General features: G+C 36.5%; 2 protein-coding genes across 3 annotated transcripts in view; both read left to right on the top strand.

Moving 5' to 3' along the window:
• The first annotated feature begins 3,033 nt into the window (after positions 1 to 3,033).
• On the top strand, positions 3,034 to 5,841 carry LOC143280048 (G-patch domain and KOW motifs-containing protein-like). The gene has a single exon (XM_076584526.1). The coding sequence runs from the start codon at positions 3,034 to 3,036 to the stop codon at positions 4,519 to 4,521; it is 1,488 nt and encodes a 495-aa protein (XP_076440641.1). The 3' UTR covers positions 4,522 to 5,841.
• Positions 5,842 to 12,220: 6,379 nt separating this feature from the next.
• The window catches only part of LOC143280049 (uncharacterized), a 28,338-nt gene continuing 24,775 nt past the window's right edge, over positions 12,221 to 15,783 (top strand). For both annotated transcript variants that reach the window (XM_076584527.1, XM_076584528.1), the window contains exons 1-3: positions 12,221 to 12,260; positions 14,775 to 14,833; positions 15,315 to 15,351. In XM_076584527.1, the coding sequence (XP_076440642.1) occupies positions 12,245 to 12,260; positions 14,775 to 14,833; positions 15,315 to 15,351 (112 nt within the window). In that variant the 5' untranslated portion in view covers positions 12,221 to 12,244. The remainder of the gene's footprint in view (positions 12,261 to 14,774; positions 14,834 to 15,314; positions 15,352 to 15,783) is intronic.

Below are 15,783 nucleotides of genomic sequence, written 5' to 3' on the forward strand. Positions count from 1 at the left end.
ATTTGTCAGACATAATCACATCAGGATTTTCCGGCATAATTTTGAATCACTGACTGTCACCACACACACACACACACACACACACACACACACAATCTGATCCTCGGGGACGTTTTTGTCTTCTTTTCCCAAGCTGAGGTCTTTTCCAGCCAGTGACACTACCACGTGTGTTACCTCAGGGGATATCCTGGTCTGGGATCACCACAGACACATCACTATCTCTCACCAGCCCCCAGGGTTTAAATCACAGTGTAGCCTATAGCTTCGCTAAGTCCATGTAAGTCAAGAATGTTCACTGATGGCCAAGTGTAGATTATTGTACCTTTCCCGGGCGTGACTGTCCAAGGAGATCCGTTTTAGTGTTGTTGTTGTGTTGCAATTACTCTGTTATGGCCTAATTCTGCTGTTTATTGTTGTTGCCATCGTTGCTGTCATGTTGTGATGCTACTATGGTTAACAACAACAACAACAAAAAGAAGCTTTGTTTTCATCAACAGCCCATGACCGTGACAGGTGGTAAGAATCAGTCGATGTAGACCCACTGTGTGAATTATAATGTGTGTGTGTGTGTGTGTGTGTGTGTGTGTGTGTGTGTGAGACATGCAGGGATCTGCGGTTTTATTTTTGTTTGTTCTTTTTTCTTTTTTTCTTTCTTTTTTTTTAGGACACTTGTGGTGAAGCTCGTGGATCACACCTCGCTCTTTGACACCTTGAAACTGACTGAACAGACTCTGGTGGTTATCACTGTAAACCGCTATGAAGAAGAAAAAAGGAGAGAAAAAAAAATGGGGGAGGGTTGGGGGGCTGATTTCAGTATAGTTTTTATTCACATATTTTTAAAATTATTTTTGCTATCGTTTGTTGCAAATAGACTAGCATCTGCGTTAGACTAGCACTTCCAAAAGAGTGGAAAAGCGCTGAAGTAACAACAATTTTCAAAATGGGTACAACTTGAACTCAGGTGCTAGTAATTATAGGCCAGTAAGCTTAACCTGTATTGTATGTAAGGTGCCGGAGTCTGTTATAAGAGACGCCATAGTAGAACATTTTACTGATAATAATTCATATGCAGAATGTCAGCATGGTTTCAGAAAAAGACGTTCATGTATAACTCAGCTACTTGAAGTTATGGAAGACCTTACCAGCTTAATGGATGATAATCAGCCAGTTGATATTGTTTATCTTGATTTCAAGAAGGCGTTCGATTCTATCCCGCATAAACGACTATTGATAAAACTCCAGTCTTATGGTATCTAGATATTGTATTTCAGTGGATAAGCAACTTTTAGTTACAGGGTCGTTCACAAAGAGTACGTGTGGGTGAATATTTATCAAATAAAGTTGATGTTCTCAGTGGCATCCCACAAGGCAGTATTCTAGGTCCCATCCTATTTACAATACTTATTAATGATCTGCCAGATAAAATCCAAAGCATATTTAAAGTATTTGCTGATGACACAAAAATCTACATCAAAGCAGCTGATAATAATGTCATTCAAAAAGATCTAAAGATGTTGCAAGAATGGTCAGATACATGGAACCTCTGTTTTAACGTATCAAAATGTAAGATTATGCACACTGGCAAACAAAACCCTGGTTATGACTACACTATGAATATTGGTAATCATGTTCAAATTATACATGCGTGTAAAGAGGAAAAAGATCTTGGAGTGGCGTTTGATGACAAACTTTCCTTTGGGCCTCACATTCAGAGAATCATAAATGAAGCTAACCAAATAATTGGAATTATAAAGAGAGTTTTTACTTTTGAAGATAAGGTTACCCTTTAGTGAAATTATGTAGGGCTTTTGTTAGACCTCGTTTGGAATATGGGAATGGTGTGTGGTATCCTACATGGAAATATCAAACTGCATTGAAAATGTTCAAAGGATATCTACTGAAATGTTGAAGGAATGCCAGAATATGATATATGGAGAAAGATTAAAGTATTTAAATTCGCATTCTCTGAATAGACGAAGGGTTACTGAGGGGAGATTTGATACAGACTTACAAAACCATTATTAGCAACGTCGAGGACGTTGATACTAACAATTTTTGCAGTAACTCTTCGCCAATCAAGCATAACAAGAAATTCTGAAGGAAAAATATTTGTTCAACCAATTTATACTAACAAAAGAAAATATAACTTTTCTATTCGTGTTCACGGTTAACCTGTGGAACTCACTACCACCTTCAGTTAAACTTTGCGAAAGATACTCAGCTACAGTTTAAGAACTTTCTGGACTGCGATCCAAAATTCGGCACGGTAACACGTTTTATAAATTTGACGAATAATTGCTTTGATATATCTAAAATGAAGCATGCAATGCAAACGGAAAAGATAAATACAAAGAGGGGACGTTTATAGGCCGCGAGGCCAAAAGGCAAAAATGCCAGTCCCTAATACTACTACTACTACTACTACTACTACTACTACTACTGCTGCTGCGCACATGCTCAAAGCAAACATTGCAAATGATTATTCTAAAATGACATACTCAAAGGAAGAATGGCAAATGAGCTTTGAACTGATCATTGTAAAGTAACAAATCCTTTCTGAGGTTTACGGGTCTTCATCACGGTTCAAGTCAGCTAATGTTATGAACCCTGAGTGCTTTAAAAACAAACTGACAACACAAGTCCTAAGTAGATGCTTTTAAGTCCACACACAGACAATCACAGTAATTTTCGTAACACAATAAAATTCTTTAAAAATCACTATATTAGCTCATTCTTAGTCTGATACGAATCGTTTGAAAATGAGATTTTTCGTGAAAAAACGGTAACGTGTGTGCCCATCATCGATTTACCATTTTTCATGCACCCTTTTTCCCATTCCCATCTCCATCAGTTAATTTTGTAGCCTTTAAAAATTTTTATTTGTTTTATTTTATTCTGTTAACTCTTGAAGTTTTTGTGTCTGGCAGCTGGATTCAAGCATGGGAGTGGGCACTCTGAGGGAGATAAATCTGTCATCCCTACACATTGCGTTCTCCTTCAATGAAAACAGATTTAAGCACTTCCTGAAGCATCATGGCGGACAACAAACCTGCGGTTTCGTTCGGCTTCACTAAGAAAGTTGAAACGAAAAAGTTGACAGCATCTGCCGTCGGTGAAGACATAGGCGATGGTAAAACAGAGACTGACTTTGTTCTCTCTTTAGAAGAAAATGAAGTGAAAAGTACAGTGGCAAAGCGAAAAGAGAATGAGCCGTACGTGATACCGCTGATTAAGAAAAACCGCTGGAGAGGGGAGGCAGAGAAACGTTTCTCCGACGTGAAGGATTTGGATCCGAATGACATAGACCAGCAGGCTGCCAGAGAAGTTTTAGAAGAATCTGCAAAGTACCAGGAGTCATGGGAAGGCCGTGATAAGCCAGATCCAAACTTGGCCATTCCTTTGTTGATGCAGAACAAAGTTCCAGAGGGGTTTGAAACGGATGACAAACTTGACGTTGCCTTGCGACCTGATGTTCCTGACGACGCTGACTACGAACAGATCCCTATCGAGCAGTTTGGGTTTGCTATGTTGAGGGGCATGGGGTGGAAGGAAGGACAGGGAATAGGTAAGAATGGGAAAGTGATAGTTCCTGTGGAAGCCCATCTGCGTCCGAAAGGGCTTGGGCTTGGTGCGGACAGAAGTCAAGCATCAAACAGCAAAGATAATAAGAAAGATGCAAAGGTAGATGAGGATGGGGAAAACATGGAATTGAAGAAGGGATCATATTGTGTTATTGTCAGTGGAAAACACCAAGATTTGTATGGTGTGGTTGAAGGTATTGATGAGGACAATGCAAGACTTGTGATAAAATTGGCTTTGAGTGGTCAGGTTGTTACTCTGACTCAGTATGCTGTCAAGGTAGTGAGAAAAAAGGAGTATTCTAAATATTCTAAATATCTGAATAAAGGTAAGGCAGACAGTTACAAAGACAAAGAACTGAAACAGAATGGACATGACAAGCAGAGTGACTCTGATCACATAGACAGAAGAAGAGATGAAGGCAGATCACACAAAGATGAGAAACACAAGAACAAGGAGGAAGAGAGTGGTAGAAAGAGGAAGCATGAGTCAAGAGATGGCTATCATTCAAAACAGTACAAGTCTGATTCTGAGTCTTCTAAATCAAGCCACTCGGGAGGCAGTTCTGCTTCATGGCTGAAACCTCATCTGAGAGTAAGGATTGTGGACAAAAACTTCAAGAGGGGTAAATACTACAAGGAGAAAGTTGTGGTGTTAGATTTAATCAGTAGAGACAATGCAATTTGTAAGACAGACGATGGGAAAGTTCTTGAAGGTCTGTCACATTCACAGCTGGAGACCGTGATTCCCAGGAGTGAAACCGCCCATGTCATGCTTTGCTCTGGAGACTACAAAAGTCAGCTGGGTAAAATCATGAAAAAGGACAAAGATTCATGCAGAGCACTTGTTCAACTTTTAGCTGATCGGGATGTTCTTGTCAAAGTGGAGTTTGATGACATTTGTGAATATGTAGGAAGTATAGATGATGAATTTGACTATTGATTTTGACTATGAACTCAGATGTAGACATGATTTGGTAGGTTTGTGTTTTTACTGGTTCTGTTCATACTAAACTCCAAAACTTATGCTGTGTTCTGGTTTGTGTGTGTGTGTGTAACATGTTAATGTACTTGTCTGCTTGTCTGCATACACTGGTAGCAAGTGTAAAATGCTATAATTTACATTTTCATTGATTAATTTTCTTATTTTTTTCCTTTCTTTTTTCTGTTTTCAGTTAAGTTTAAAATTAAATGTGTTCATAATGTATATGCGTGAGTACATGAAATGTAAGAATATTCTAATGTGTGAGCCAGTTATAAAATGATGAACATTACAGCCCAAATAACTCGACTGTCCCAGATTATGTCATTGTGTTACTTCTCAGTTTTTGTCTGAACTGGCAACATGTTGATGATGTAGCTAACCAGTTCTTGTACATTTTGTGAACATTTGATTATGATGATGAAGTGTGTGTGTGTGTGTGTGCGCGCGCGCGCATGTGTCTGTGTGTGCGTGTGTGTACTATGTGTGTGTGTGTCTGTGTGTGTGTGTATTATGGAAAGTTCTTTAGATTTCTTGTTATTCTTTGTAAGTTAATGACAAATGTCATTGTACTTGAATTTTATCCAGTTTGAAAAAATCATGTATACTTTCATCATTCTCCCCCCTGCAGCCCCTCCTCTCTGAACCCCTTCCACAGGGGGAGTTCCAGTTCCAGTGGAACTTTCTGCCCTTCCTACAATAGTACATAGTACATGAGTGAATGAAACAATGTGACTGTGAGTCAGCGATTTTCATGATGTATGCATAATGTATACATTCACATAATATTGTATAATTCACAAATGTTTTCCCAGTGTCCATAACAATGGCAAGAGCACCAGGAACTTGATTTTTTTAAAAGCTAGATGCAATAACTGAATAACTTCAATAAGTGCATAACTTAGTTCTTGGAATGGACATATCATATCCCTGATCTACCTCCCCCCACTTATTGATTTTTTAAAGTAATTGTTTTGTAGTTTAGCTGCAGCCATGTCATATGTATATCACTATATGATACAGTATGCATTGTCCGTTTGAACAGATTTTAAAGTACTGTAAAACAGTGTGAAAAAGGTGTGTACAACTTGAATTTCTGTATACCTTTCTGTTACACATTTTGATGCAACAAATGTGTATGTGCAGTGCATGCATTTGTGATTTCTCAGCGTGTGGTGTCTCTCATATTTGACAGCAGCATTGGGGCAACACATGATAATCACTTCAAACACACATACACATTTGCACACCCACCCACCTCCACACACACACACACACACACACACACACACACACACACACACACACACATTGAGGGGAAAAGTGCATGTGGGGGGGGTAAGAAGTGAGTGTTTGAATGAATGTAAAATGAGATAAATCCATTGTTATAATAGGTTGTAACACTAACACAGTAACAGGTTGAAAATTTACAAATTTTATTCACATAAAATTTGCATTCTTCAAATTAGCACTGTTCTATGGACAGTGTCTGTTGATATTCAAACATTGTGGAGTCAAGATAAGGGAGAGGAAACCAAATTCATTCATACAGTAAACATACAAATTAAAGCATGTTTAACTTATCTTACCTCCATTTTGTTTGTCAATGCCTGGACTTCATATATTATGTATTTTTCTCTAGATTTTTTTTTTAAATGCCAATTTTATGAATGCTTTTTGTGTACATGTAACTTGTGAAGTTTGTTGTTACACTTGGCACTAAACTGCAACGAATGGAATGCTGCCAAGGTCACCGGATATTTTAAAAATATATATATTCTGTTGTCAACACTGATGCAGATTGTCATTTGGTTACATTTACTGAGATGTTCACTACCATAGTACCAATATGAAGGCTTTTTTTCTCTTTCTTTCATTTTTTAAATTTTTTTTTATTATTATTATTTTTATTATTATCTTTTTTTTCTTTTTCTTTTTACAGTTTTTGTAATTGCTGGGGTTTTTTTTGTTTGTTTTTGCTTTTTTTGTTTGTTTTTTGATAGTGCTGGTACTGTGGTAGAACTAGAAGTGGTTCTGCTTGTGGTACAAGGAGAAAGTGAGAGTGTTTTCCCAGTCTACATTACACCTTCTCTGTACCTCATTGATACCCAATATCCAAGACGTACCAATACTTACCCCTCCTTTTGTCTGTCTTTAAAAAAAAAATTTTTTATTACATATTTAAAAAAGACAATAATAATAATGTCTAATATTGGGCCTTTTTGAACAGCTGGTCTGTAAGCATTGTCAACATATAACTCAGTAACTGCAGATGAATTTATTATAAACAAGTATGAGTATTTTATTTTATGGAGAATTATTCTCCCCCGTGCCCAAGGGAATAGTGAAAAATTTCTTTCTGTTATGAACAGTATCACTGCCTTCTGGAAAATCAAACTTCCAAATTAATTTTTTCTATCACTTTCCATTTTGGTCTTTGTTTTCAGCCTCTTTTTAATTTTAATTTTTATATAAACTGGAGATGATAGAAATTCAGTGGTTCCGTGGCTACAACTTAAAAGTCTAACAATACCTGTTGCCTGTCATTTAGGTAGTTTATTGATGTAGTTGATTCCCCTTGTGGTGATGCTGGGGGTATTTCATTATAATTGTGTAAACTGGTCAGTTAATGTTTACTAATTCACTGGTCTATAGTGTGGCTACTCAGCTATTGTTATAACCTATACTCTGTACTGTATCTTAGTGTTATACAACTCCCATCATTTCCTTACATCTTTACTTCCTGATCTTAAATGATTGATTCAAAACTGGCTATATTTTATTGTTCCAAGAATTAATCCTGTCAAAAACTACCCCAGGCTGTTAAGAAAAAGGAGTAAAATTATGTGCTAGAAATTTCCTCTTTTGTATCACTATCTTTGTTTCTGCCTTTTTCTTTGTTCATTCTTGTCTCCTTTTTCTGCCTTCCCAGTCGATTCCCCTTTCTTTTTCCAAGCAAACCTTGACACTTTTTTTTTTCTCTTTTCCACAGTCAGTGATTTACTATCTGTGCTGTTTTGCTCTGGTGATTAGGAAGTGAGATGTAAACACTGGGATGGGTTACTTGCTGCCCATTCTGCAGTGTTATTTGCCTATATGGTCTTTAAAATTTTTGTTTGTTTGGCTTTGAAGTATTGTTTTATCCTTTTTTTTTTAATCAGGGGATGATAAATCAAGCAGAATGGCTGGCGTCCTTAGCATGGCCTAGTCACATTTGCCATAAGGAGCTAAATGGTTGGGATACTGTGACAGTGTCATGAACTGTGTTTTGTGGGTTTGTCTTAATTTATTTTTGTAGATGTGACAGTTTTGTGTTCGTGCGGCATTTGTATGGTTTGACTTTGACAGTCCTGATAGGGCCTTGTGCGGTCAGCTGGACTATAAGCTACAAGAACAAGAAGAACATGATATGGTTGATAAATGATAATTTCATGATAATGTATAGTATGTATGATGTGCATGAATGGTTTGTGCCTGTTTTGGGCTTTGAGTTTTGAACTGTGGTGATTTTAATGTGCTTTTACTGTTGCATTTTAAGCATCATTTTGCTGGCTGTGTGTGTGGTGTGTCATACTCGAAAAGACGAACGCATGTGTGTATACTTTATAACGTTGTTATAAACGCCATGCGCCCCTTGTCTGGGAGATGTGTCAGTCTGCAATATTATTCTTATTGATGTTAAAGTGTGTATGGAGTGTCACCTGGACTTGCACCCTCTCTTCCACCCCACACCCCCAGCCCACCCAACCTTATCTTCCCTCACCACTCTTCTGTCAGCTGCAGTTCACTACCTGTTGATGTCAGGCTGACCTTGTGCTCCACTTCCACCCCCTTCCCTTGTCCACTGTCCTTGGTCAGTAACATCTTAAATGGTTATAATGTTGATAATGATATTCTGAATAACACAATTGTATTTCTTTGATTTGGTTAAGGAGAATCACAGTCAAGGTGTGACTACAGTTTTTGAGAACTTTAAATCTGCTTCTTCGAGTTCTTGCAAGCACCATAAAATGTGAGTGAAATGTTAGTCAAAGGGTAAACATGCACTGACAAAGGTAGACACTGACAGTCTGAGTGGAATTCTCAACATTAATCATTAACTAGTGCATGGGATGTATTTTGGGCATGAATTAAACACAAAATATACTGTAAGTATTCAGCAGGGAATCATTCAGTTTCTTTCGTTACACAGCAGATCATTTGTCCCCAGATGAATTTTAAAGCAGTGTGCCTAATTTCTGTGGAATATTAGGGGTTGGCAAGGGGTGGGGGGTTGGTATTGATTTTTAAACTACAGAATTTTCAAATGTGTGGATGAACACTTCAGACATTCACATAGTAACTGCCCCAAAAGAATTTTCAACTGTATTATGGATGCATCCAGTTTCTTGTGATAAAGACGACAATTAAGTGTGTTCATTGATTATATTTCGGACTGTTAATTTCATGTATGGGATGTTTTAGTTCTTTTTTTTTTTCCTTTCTTTCTTTCTTTCTTTTTTTATGTTTCATAATTTTAAGTGTTGTGAAATGCTTTATGTCTAGAAAATTGTCCTGGCTTTTTAAGTATATGTCATTATGAATCTACAGTTGTATTTGACCGTGTCAACCTTAAACACCAGTCCTAACTTTGACTCAAGAATTCTTGGTAAGCCCAGAATCTTTGAAAGAGGCAGCTACACTTACATAATGGTTTTTACTATATATATGGTATGTGTTAATGTTGGAATGATTTCTGTTACATGTACAAAATTATTTGTTTTCTATGTCTATCATTACTAATGAAGACATGCATTTTGTAAATAGTTTATATTGAATCATGGATAGGGTGTTTCCATTCAAAACAGGAGTGTTGCATATGGCTTTATCAAGAATACATACATGATTTCTCTCTTCATTTCTTCAGAAATGCCATCTGTTTAATGTATGTGTCCATGTACAGGTTGCTTTTTGTTTTCAACCCCACCCCCACACCACCCCTGGTTTTTTTTGTTGGTTTTTTTTTTTCTATGTTTGTTTTGTTTTTTGTTTGTTTGTTGTTTTTTTTCTTTCTTTCTGTTTTTTTCTCTCCTGATATTACCAATAAACTGAATAGATTTTCATGCAGTTCCAGCTTTGGTGGTCTTGTGTACGGTATGTGTGTGTGTGTGTGTTTTAATAACATAAATCTTGCTTGCATTTCCTGGCATTGTTCTCTCTCTCTCACACACATTCACCACAAATGTGTAAACTGGTCAGTTAATGGTTACTAATTCACTATAGTGTGGCTACCCAACTATTGTTATACTCTGTACTGTATTTTAGTGTTATATAACTCCATCATTTCCTTACATCTTTACTTCCTGATCTTAAATGATTAAGATTCAAAACTGGTTATATTTTATTGTTCCAAAAAATAATACTGTCAAAAAACTGCCCCAGGTTGTTAAGAAAAAGGAGTGAAAAAAAATCACATTCTACCTCTGCAGTCTGCTATAATCTTTTAAATGCAGCACTATTATTGAACTTTGATTTTACATATTTGACAAGTTTTCTCAACTTTGAAAACATAAGTCTACAAAAATCATAACACTGTACCACTCTTCACCCATTTTCCCTGCAATTTTACGAGCTTTGAAAATTGTAACATATCATTTGTATGAACAAAAGACTGTGTGTGCGTTGAGCATGCACACACACATCTGCACTTGTATGGAAACATTTCCGAAAGAGGTGCTCTGCTAAATGTATGATTAAATATTCTGTTTAAATGTTGGGTCAGTTTTGCATTTCATTTAGAACGTTTTTGCATCCAGTCAATCAAGTATTTTGTAACCCAGTACTTCTTGAGTCCAGTGTAAGGCTTAAGACATGCACAAAACAGTGTTGTTTTTAAAGATGAGAAAGAATGTTTCAAATACCAGAATGAGGTCGGATTTATATATAATTTGAAAAAAAGAAAAAAAGTGAGGGATGTGAAACATGAGTGGCTGTGTGTTGGGCTTTCAACCTAAGCGTCTGTAAGGTCCATGATTTTATCATCACAACTTTGATGAGTGGAAATTTATTTCAACCATGATTCCTTAGTTTTCTCTTAAACACACATTCTGAAACACACATGCTGTAATATTGTAAAACATGACATTGTGTGTTTTTTGTTTATTTTTTGTTTGTTTTTTCTACAAAAGAGCAGGCCAGCTGCTTGGCTATGTGACCAGGGCTGAGGGTCACTTGGGAAGCTGAGTTTTGAAAACTTTCAGTTTTGCGTCTAGCTGTATGTTGCACTTAAACCATTCACAAATGCTGGCCATTGACCAAAATAAAAATAAAAAAAGATTCTATTGAAAGATTTCTATTCAAAGATACTGCCTTGTCTATGTCAAGTGAAAATAAACTTGGTCAAAAAGGCACATGTGTTCACACACACACATAAACACACACACAATTTTCCTTCATTATCACTCAAATATTGGCCTCTTCTGATTTAGAAAGAAGTATCCAGGACATTGAAATGAGTAGTGTACAGTTACAACAAGATATTTGATATTTTGATATCACCATTGAACAACGCCAAGCGTTGAGCAGCACACTGGACGATATGATCTGCTGTAATAATAGGAAAAGTAAACAATGTAGGTATAGCCATGTAACAAAATCCAAATATATTATAAAGGCCTTGTGAAAACAGTGCTTCAGGGAACTGAGATGGGGCATGTTTTAAGGGAACTAAGGTTTGGTTAGTACATTGTATTGGAGAGTTACGTCACTTCAATTCACTATTTCCTTGTGTAAACTTGTCAGAACGGTACAACACATGCACACCACTCATCCACCCAATGAAACGTCACATGTTGACAGGGCACACAGAATCACATCGCAGAATGGAAGGGAAAATTATTTGCTGAGACCCGGGTTTGGACACAACTGACAGACCTGCATGGAGGAATCTGCATACACAGAATAAAGGAAGATGTGTTTGTGTACAGGTTGCAAATTTGAACATATACTCTCTCATATGCTTTCAGTTTGGTATTGGTGCTATTATCCCCCATTTCAACTAACTTCCAAGGTCACACATTTCCTGTTTTGAAGCATTTATTGGATGGCTAACTTTATTATTATTATGTCCACCCTGGCAGTGTTGACTGATATGACTTACACGGCATCTACAGAGAAACCATGTGATCTCTTCAAATGGGTTAACTGGTAATTAACCCATGTCGCGCGCGTGCGCTAACACACTTACACACAGGCACAAATGCATTCACACATACACTCACACATACACACAAAAATGCACACACACACACACACACAGAGCATGCAGCAACCAGAACAAGAATAAAATATGATGATCGTGATGAATGGATAAAGAAGCACGGGCATCCACCGTTGACCTGCGTACATGCTTGTTTACATTTCAGTGGCATTCACTCACATGGTGAAGGACAGGAAGTTTTTGATAATTGCACATGCACATGGCCTCTGTTTTTGTTTCATTAAATTAACAGAAAGTAGACAGCGTGATGGCCAAATCCTAACTTTAGTAAAGTTTTCTTCGACATGCATCCACAAATTTAAAAATATAGATCAGTGCATGCATCCCAGGTCAGTTTTTCTTTCTGCAGACCTAAGCTTAATGAAAACAATTTGGAGGCGCCCTCTGGATTGTCACGTGATTTTTGTAAAACACAACACGGGCAACATGGCCGAAGCTGCAGGTGAGCGCGGAATAACATTGTTAAATTGAAAAATACGTGTTCAAATTTACAAATGTTGCTGCAAAACACAATTTTGGTAAAATGTTAGTGAACGGTCATTTCCAGATTTCGTAAGCATCAACAGCAGTAGTTGATCAAATCCAATAGTTTCGAAAGTGTCTCGGCTGCTATTTCCACGACTTCATAATTGAACCGGTAGACCCGAAAGGAACTCTCTTAAAATAGACCATAAATAGAAAACTAAACTGCTTTTAGGCCAGGGTCATCGTTGCGACTTTCGTACTGTGTGCTTCCCTTTCATTTATATTGATTGTGATGGGAGATTGGAGACCGAGTGGATAGCCCCCCAATTTGAATTGAAGTGGATCGTACTCGGTCACTGATTCAGTCATTGCAGCACTTGCAGAAAACATTGCTGTCCGCAGAAAGAAGATATTGCTGTTGACCATGTTTTTAGTAGTAGAGACTGCTCAGCAAGTGGTCTAATTTAATTTACAGTCAAGTTAGAAGAGAGGTGTAATATGATAATGGGCAGGTATTCAACCCAAACGTTCGTCCGTATGACTTCATGGCGGGCTGATACTGAGATAATAAGGGTCAGGGAGCACAGTTTAATCCGAGTTTTGTGTCAACAAGTAACTCAGAGAAGACTTTGAGGTGGTCTTAGTGTTCATCGTTAAAAAAACCCCAAAAAACCTTATAAACTAAGTGAGAAAATAAATTCAGTCATATTAAGCCCTTGTCTGAAATTTGAGGGGGAAAAAGCTTCATCAAAGCACATTAACAAAAATTGCACCAGAATACATGACCTACCATGCTTAGAATGAAACACCTTGGATGCCAAGCTATGACAAACTGTGGATATGATGTATAACAGTTTAAAAAGTCATTTACGTGCGTATGTATCCATCAAAAATGAACTCAGATGGATAATAAATTAAATTGGCAGATGGCAGAATGTTAGAATAGGGTCAGAGATATTGGTGAAGCAAGAATCATATTAAGTTGGATTCCTTTGGGCAGTATTCTTGTGTCTGTTCTGTTTATTATACTTGCAAATCTCTGAACATTACCAAATTAACAGGAAAAAAAGGAATCTGTGTTTATTATTAAATGGTACACAAATACAACAAAGGCATCAGAGTTTTTAAATGCATTTTTATTTGAAATATGTGTTACACTTCAGGAATGGTCTTGATTCCACTAATTTTTTTAAAATTTATATCAGTCACAATGTATGTATAGTGTGATGCATGCTAGTTAGAATAACATTGACAAGTTCATTTATGAGGAATAGGATTTTGGAGTCAGTTGTCATTTGATCCTATGTCCAGACAGTGGTGAATAACTCAGTAAGATAAACCAAATAATGTACATTATGAAGAGAAGTCTCACACAGACTAAAAGATATTTTCCTTCAAGATTATAAGTGCATGTGTACAGGGTATTTATGAAGCTGTATTATGTGTACTAATATAAAGTATGGGGATGTAGCATTATATGTCAAGTTTTGAAGCAGCAGTCACCCTGTAAATGCAGATGTGCAAAAAGATGTAAGGAAAGGCTGCTGAAAGAATACAAAAATGTCTTTCAGAATGGTTAAAATATTTGACTGTATCCACTCTCTTCAAATTATGAAAGGAAGGAGGATAAGCCTTGATCGCAGTCACTGACTCATGCATACATTGTTTTCCATGTTACATCAGCACATGCTTCTGTTTCACAGTTTGATTTCACCAGAAATTCAGAGGGGAATTTTTTTTTTTTATTATACTGTTGTCATGATAAATTTCCATGTGTGCAATATAGGTTGTTATCCTGAGGGAGAGCATGTTATATTGCAGCATCACCTCTTTTATTTTTCTGTCTGCAGGTATCTGTTTTCTTATCAAAGTGGATTTTTTCAAGATAATTTTTCCAGGGACAACCCTGTTGTTGCCATGGGTTCTTTTACATGTGCTAAGTGCATGCTACACACTGAACAATGCTTTGTCATCCCATTCGAATGACTATGAAAATGTGTAATGTCCTTTTTTTTTTCTTTTTTCTTTTTTCTTTTTCTTTTTTTTTCTCACAGAGTTGTGAACCACTGAACACATTTTATTCCAGTGTGAAGTTAGCACCAAATTTTAACTGTTGGGGGTATTTGCAGATTTTACAGGTTTATGCATAGGTATTTTAGCAATTTTTCACTTTGTTTTACTTTGTTTTGGTGTTTAGACATTTTGGTTAAACAGCCTCAGTACCCTGGCCACAAACTTTTCAGTACTATAAAAATTTCACTCACACCCATATAATAACTTCTAGTTCTTGGAAATTTTTGTACAACATTCCAAAATTGGATGTTTACTGATATAGTGTTTTTGGTTCAGGTGCCTGTTCTGTGTTCAACATGCCTTACACTAGTTACAGTACACATTGGATCTTTTTTTCTTTTCTTTTTTTTAAATGGCATTGTATCGCTTACTAGTTATCTGTGGATAAAATGTAGGAGTGCAAACTGATTTGTTGTAGATTCATCAAAAACGATAGAGGGAGACAGCAATCCTGATGAAAGACAGGATGATGTAAAGGTATGTTTTCATTTTATGATTTTTCATATGATTTATTTGTTAATTCTACCATGTGATTTTGTCACACAAAAGACTATGCTATTCATAGTTATGGCAGTATGTTATAGATGATGTGATAAATATGTTACGTGGTCAGTATTTTAAAAACAACCAATTTTTAGAGTAAACTGTAAAGTTGGTTTTTTATTGTTGTTTTTTCTGATTGAGTACACTGACATGGAATGATTCATTATTTGATTTTTAAAAATCTGTAAGATGCCTTTTCCCCTTATTTTCTCAGTTTTTGTTCACTCTTTACCTCTCAGTGATTTACAACACTACCCCCAATCCCCTTTCCTCTCCTCTCTCCCTCTCCCTTAGTTTCTTGAAACAGAACATGCTGCTTGTATTCTAAAATAATGTTCCAGTTTTTACTGTGGATTATATTGCAATATTATGACACTTTGATCCAGATCAACTGTAGATAATTTTCTATTTTCAGACATCTGTTGTTTCATCATCGAAAGAATCAGAACAAGGTGTGTGCTCTTCCACTCTTTGGTGTTTGCATAATAGATTTTGTTTTTTTATGTATTTGATGAGTAATTTTTGTCTTGATGCATAATGTTTGCTCAAGCTTATGAGAATGTTTGCCTTAATTGCTGTGGAGTAAATGAGTGTTCAAGATTTTGAGTTACGTTTATTTAGCACATATTATTGTCAGCCTAGAGGCCTGATTAATCACAGTGATTATATTGTGGTTTATCCACATAACATTATTAAAGAAAAATGCCTTGAACAAGCGACTGGTTAATATGAAGAGTAAAAAAGAAGAAAATGTTTCTGCACTCTTCTCAGAATTTTATGCTGCATACACACTCAAAAAAATTCCACGGCTACATTGTCTCATTTAGCATGTTTTGACAGACAAACAGTATGTATATGATGTCAGAATGTTTTAACTTGTAAGT

This window comes from Babylonia areolata, chromosome 3, assembly GCF_041734735.1.
Source record: "Babylonia areolata isolate BAREFJ2019XMU chromosome 3, ASM4173473v1, whole genome shotgun sequence".
NCBI classification, from domain to species: domain Eukaryota; kingdom Metazoa; phylum Mollusca; class Gastropoda; order Neogastropoda; family Buccinidae; genus Babylonia; species Babylonia areolata.

Coding starts and splice junctions, on each gene's coding strand:
- LOC143280048 (XM_076584526.1), top strand. CDS start 3,034: ATGGCGGACAACAAACCTGCGGTTTCGTTCGGCTTCACTAAGAAAGTT.